This window comes from Rhinolophus hipposideros, assembly GCF_964194185.1.
Source record: "Rhinolophus hipposideros genome assembly, chromosome: 19".
NCBI classification, from domain to species: domain Eukaryota; kingdom Metazoa; phylum Chordata; class Mammalia; order Chiroptera; family Rhinolophidae; genus Rhinolophus; species Rhinolophus hipposideros.
The window spans coordinates 5,565,167-5,571,166 of NC_138065.1; the positions used below are offsets into that span (position 1 = coordinate 5,565,167).

General features: G+C 45.0%; 1 protein-coding gene across 4 annotated transcripts in view; it reads right to left on the reverse strand.

Moving 5' to 3' along the window:
• The window catches only part of GPR89A (G protein-coupled receptor 89A), a 45,585-nt gene extending 40,033 nt beyond the window's left edge, over positions 1–5,552 (reverse strand). For 3 of the 4 annotated variants that reach the window (XM_081025798.1, XM_081025799.1, XM_081025797.1), the window contains exon 1: positions 5,313–5,552. In XM_081025798.1, coding sequence (XP_080881924.1) covers positions 5,313–5,354 — 42 coding nt within the window. In that variant the 5' untranslated portion in view covers positions 5,355–5,552. Of the gene's footprint in view, positions 1–4,619; positions 4,760–5,312 lie in introns of all 4 variants that reach the window. The other variant, XM_081025800.1, reaches the window with a different exon arrangement.
• Between the last annotated feature and the right edge of the window lie 448 nt (positions 5,553–6,000).

The window sequence follows — 6,000 nt, forward strand, 5'->3', positions numbered from 1 at the left end:
CATGGCATATACTGGGAACTACATATGCTTCAGTGCTGCTGGAAGATAAAATTCAGAGAAGGAAGGGGTTAAGACTGAGGCTAAGCGGGGATCAGAGGACGAATGACAGGGAGCCCTGAAGGCTGCCCTAAGGCACTTGGGTTAGTGTTGGGTGATGAGGAGACGGTTAAGGAGGGAGAAGACGTGGCCAGGTTTGTTTTATATGGAGCGCTATGGTGGCTAGGCGTAAGCTCCATTGGAAGGAAACAACACTGAAGAAAGAGAAATAGTATAGGAGGTTGCCACAGTAGTTCAGGTGCGGAATGACAAAGGCCTGAATTAAGACACTGGTAGTTGGAGAAGGCAACTGATTTGAGTATTTAAAAGGTAAAATCCGCCAGGGGGAATAAAGGATGACGACTTTGGAATAAAGGATGAAGAGTGAGGCCACCAAATTTATATAAAGAATATTGGGGGAAAAAAAAGTTTGGGAATGGCGGTGGGGGTTGGGAAGATGACGCATTCACTTTTAGAAATGCTACGTGTGTGAGGGCCGTCCAGGTCAACACAGAAGACAGATTAGGAAGGCAGGACTGAGATACACCTAAGAGCTGAAACCCCCAAAGTACCTACAATCACCCAGGAATAGTATGTAGAGTGAGGAGAACAATATGCCAAGAAGAAAACACTAGAGGGTAGGAATGGGAAGAAGAGAGCAGGCAGGAGAAAGAGAAATAATGGTCAGAGAACTAATGGAACAAGGAGAGTGTGGTATCCTGCGACCAAGGGAATCGTTTAAAGGAGTGTTAAATGAAGCAGAGAGGGACAATAAGATCAGGACTGAGATCTGTTCAGAGGATTTGGTAACTTGGGAGTTCAATGCTGACCTTAAGGAAAACAGTTTGAATAGAGAGATGGAGGCAGGAACCAGACTAGCAGGCTGGGAGCGAATGGGGGGTGTAAGGCAGCAGAGACCATAAGCACAAATTACCACAGGGAGAGCCGAGAATGAGAGGAGACAGAGACAGAAAACTTTAGATAGTAGCCTAGAGAAGAACATGAGGTGAAGGAAAAGTTTATAGGCCCAGAGGAAGAAAGCAGTAGAGTAAGGGGCTAAACCAACAGAAGGAACTGATGGAACACAGAGGGTGAGGTGATGATATTAATTTATTATTAGGACTAACTACCCTTTATTGACCATTTACTATCCTCCAGGAACTCCAAATGCTTAGCGTTGTAATCTCATTAAATCAGAAAAAGCCAAGAAGGTTTGACCGGCCTCGTTTCAGAGAAAGCTGACGCTTACAGAAGTTAATCCATTTATAGTAAGTGTCAGAAGCGGGGATGGTGTGACTGACTCTAAACCTTGTGCTTTTAACCCTTCACAATAAGCTGCTCCAAGATCAAAGGCAGGAGAGGATGGCCTTCAACAGGAGTTGGGGGCACCCTACTCCTTTCTGACATGGGAGGAAAGGAGTTAGGAATGGCTGTGGACATAGGTGACAACGCAGAGTGAGACCAGGAAGTAGAAGGTCACACCTTTGGTCTCACTTTTGCTGATACAGTAGGAGTCAAAAGTCATCTATTAAGAGTAAGAGGTAAGGATAGAAAAAAGGGCTCCGAAGAGAGTGATAAAGACTCAGAGAAATTATGAGGGGAATGGAACAAGCAGCTAATTAAAGCCAAGAAAAAAGAAATGATTCAGTGAGCTGAAGTTGCCCATAAACTCAGGGAGTCCTCAATCTGCAGGTGTGGAATTTTCTACGGCAGCCTTCAGGCCCCTGAACCAGTAGTAGACAAAGTATAGCAGTGATTCCAGTGTGGACTTTTATATGTGGGTAAAGAAACAAGAGGGTAAAAGTAGCTTGGATGCATGAATCCGGACCGAGGAGAAAAGGATAGGGGCGAACAGATGGGAGAAAGTATCCCTCGACTACCTAGGAGACCCTTTGGTTATTATAAATCATCATCACCAGTGGAGACATTTAAATTCAGAATTTAGAGGCCACCTTTACGTGACTGATGAAGTCATGACTGAAACTAGAGAAGTCAAGCATTGAGAACTGGGAGTGGTGTGTATGACGGAGATGATAAGAAAGAAAATAACATGCATATTAAAGACCATCCTGAAATGGAACTTTAAACAAGAAAAACAAGCGAGAATGATATTCTACACGAGGGGATGGGAAATGGAAGAAAAAGAGAGATCTTTAATCTCTCTTTACCTTTAAAGTATTAAAGGTATTAAGTATACCTTTAATACTGAATAGTGGACTCCTTTCACAACGATAAGAAAGCTTTAAAAAACAACAACAAAAGACTTTAATACAACTTGAAAAAAGTTAACTAGAGAATCCTTTAATTCCAAGATAAATATAAATTCTGGCAAGATTATAGAGGATCTAAAAAGCATGTAGAAGGGATAAGCACTCTCAAATAGTTTTGCAAATAAAATAGAAGGTGCATAGCTTCTTATTCAAAAAGAGATTTAATATTTAAAAAAATTGTACAGTCTTGACCTTGGGACTTAGAGTGTACTTTGGAACTGATAAGTCTTATGACTATATAGAAGGTTCAAAACATGAGTTAGATAACAGTTGCTTTTACAAAAAATGACTCCTACATTAAACATTAGCTACAGATTAAAAAAAAAAAGAGAGACAGCCATTGGCAGGGCAGTTATTGAAGAACTGACTGAAAAAGGCCCCTTTCTCAGATCATTTATTTACTCTTTATTCATTTAACAAATATATATTAGTGCCTACTATGTGCCAGGTCCTAGAGCTAGAATGGTGAATGAGGGCATGGATACCGCTCTGAAGGAGTTTATAATGTATGGGAGAGACAGATAAGTAATTACAAAACAATGTGTTAGAGTTGTATAAGGGAAGCGGGCAAAGTGAACTATGGAAGCATGTACAGGGATACCCAGTCTAGGCTAGGAGACGCTTCGTGGGTGTTCGTGCTGAAATCTGAAGGCTCAATAGGAGTTAGCCAGGAGACAGAAGTGGAGGGGTACGGGGAAAAAGGTCCAAAAAGTGACAACAGACTGTGTGGAAATCTGAAGGCATGATAGCCTGGCCAGATTAAGGAAGCAGAAGAAGGCTAAAAGTAAGGCACCCTTTGTAAGACTAAAGTACAAAGGGAAGTGAGAAATAGTGAGAGCCAAGGCTGGAGAAGTCAGAGCTGGGGTCTCATCACAAGACACCCTATAAACTACATTAAGGATTTGAACTTTATCCCGGGGCATGGTGAACAATCTCTATATCAAGATGTTACTTGAGGCTGACCAGCTCCAGTATATGACCTCTAATTTCAGATTTCATTTCAAATAAATCTTTCAGTTCATACAAAACAGGAAAAGTGAGGGGCAGGTGTTTCTAAGGTAACCATGCCTCTCTAGACAGGTGCTTTTTAATAAGTAAATATTTAGTAGGCCTCTACTCTGTGCCAGCAACTCATCTAGATGCTAGAGAACAAGAAACAGAATATCCTGGACCTCAGGGAGTTTACAGCTGACAATCACACAAATAAACAATAGTGATAGATGCTAAAAAGAAATTAAAACAGAGAAAGGAGACAGAAGGTGGCTGGAATGGAGGCTATTTTGGGGGTGGGGAGTCAGGTAAAGGCTTCCCGAAGTAACATTTTTACTGACACCTAAATGATGATGAAGTAGCCACATAAATATCTACCGAGAATACTCCATGCAAAGGCGGTCTTAGTTCCTCATTTGTACAGAGCAGGTTTGAGAATTAAATTTGGTATTCCATGTGAAAGTTAAAGTATTATTATATGGCATAAAAGATCAGAAAGCCATTTTCACGGTTCAGCTTATCAATTACGTCCGTATTGAAAATCGTAGAGGCTACAATTCAATGCCAATTTCCTCACTGACATTCTTATTTTGATTCTGAGTGAAAAAAAATGCTACTTAAATACTGTCGTTTTCCTTGAGTTGATACTAGGGCTAAAAATAACCCGGAGTTGTCACCCAGGGCAACGGGAAGCCTTAGAAAGTTTGAAAGGAAAATTACATGTCCAGATTTTTGTACATCAATACATCTGAACATTATGCAGCTGATACAAACAATAATTATGAAACAATAATTATGAAAACTATATAAAGGATGGTAAATTTAAAAATAAAAACTTATTGGGTTAGGGTGTTCCTTGTTTCATACTTTCTAAAATGTTGCAAGAAAAGGTTTTTAAGAGACAAGGACAAAGTTCTCCTCCAAAGACAGAAGCATTAGGATGAAGCAAATGAAACCTGGATCAAAAAACAACGATGCAATTCACTCTAAATCCCCCAAATGAACGGTTTCTGTCGTTTGCCACTTGAAAACAAGAACAATGCGGAAAAACTAAATTGCTGCAAGAATGAGAGGGGAAAGATCAATAATTAGATAGTCTGAGCTTCTACAAATATTAACAATTGGCCAACATATATTTATCGAATGTTTGCACGGGGAGGGGGGGGATACAGCTAGGAACGTCTCAGCATCTCAAAAAATAAATTCATAAACAAATACATAAACGGCATCCGCGCTGTGAGAAATGCTACGAAGAAAAGAACATAGCGGAACTCCCGGAATGACTCCCGGTAACAGCAAGAAGCTCCCCAGAGAAGCTCCTACAGGGCAGGGAGAGGCCGTGTCTTATTCACGTCTGGACCCTCAGAGCTTTATACAACGATCGATGAAAGTTCGTTGACTCTGCGAATGAATGAACGTGGCTAATCCGGAAGAAAGGAGGGTCAGAAACAGATCCGGGACGCCTGGGCAGCAAACAGAGGATAAAGAACGAGGTGTCAGTGCACGACCGAAACCTACAGCTCGAAGTGATGGTGGCCAATCCCTCCGCACCCGGATGCAGCATTTGACCACCCGCGACGGGCCCACGTGTCCCCAGGAGCCAGCGCCGATTGGCCGAGGCGCACCCCGCGCCCGGAACCACCCTCTGCCCCACCCGTGGGCCAGCAGCTCCGTCCAGAGCTTCGGGGCGCTTCGGGGACCTCTCCCTTCTCGCGCCACCAGCTCTGAGCGCTGAGGCCACCTGATCCCTTCCAAGAATGGACGGGAAAGCGACGGGTGACGGGTAGAGGGAAGATGGAGGCTGGGTCGGGGCGCCCACGGCCACAGAACGCCTCGGGACGAGGGCGGAGGGGATCGGACTCTGCAAATGTCACACCCTCCCGGAGCGCGGGCACGGAGGAGGCAGGTGCAGGCCGCAGGCTGCGGGCGAGCGCCGGGCCGGCCGCATCGCGGAGGCCCCGGGACGATTTGGGACAGTGACCCTACGGAGTCCTGCGGCGGGAGGCAGTGGCTCACCTGGGAGGTAATCATGATGCTGGAGTCGATCAGGAAACTCATGGCGAAGTGTAGAAAGAGCGCGTGCCTCGACTTTCCACTCCCCAAGGCCGCAGCACCCTCCAGACTCCGGCCCCATCACACCCGCGGCCTTCGCCCGGGGCCACCACCAGGATCGCTGTTCGCCAGCCCGACGCCATCAAGCTGCGTCCCAGCCACCCAATCAGCGGCCACATCCAGGGCTTCCCGCCCCCGGCGGCCAGGAATGGGCGGCCGCGAGGCGCCAGGGGGCGGGGTCCCCGGGGGCGGGGCCAGGGAGTTGTCATTTTGGGGGCGGGGCTTAGTTAGCGGTGTTCTGGGCGAAAGGGGCGGGATGAGACGCTGGTCTGAAAATCCAAAAGCAAATGTAACGTAAGGTAGTATTTACACTTCTGAGGCTGAAGGAGGTGGGGCCTCGGCTAACATCTTGTTTTAAGTGGTGATTCCATTGAGTAATGGTCATATTGGTCATAGCTAATAAGATGAAGTTAATAATGATTATTATGATGAGTTAGACCCTAAGTCGGGCATTGCGTTTTAAATGTTAAAATTCATCCTGGGTTCCACAAACAACTGCACAGCTACAGGTGAGGGAAGCGTGGAAGAGCAGGTGAGATTTTAACAAACACAGCTAACCAAGTAAATTTCCGATGTGATAAGAACAAAAAAA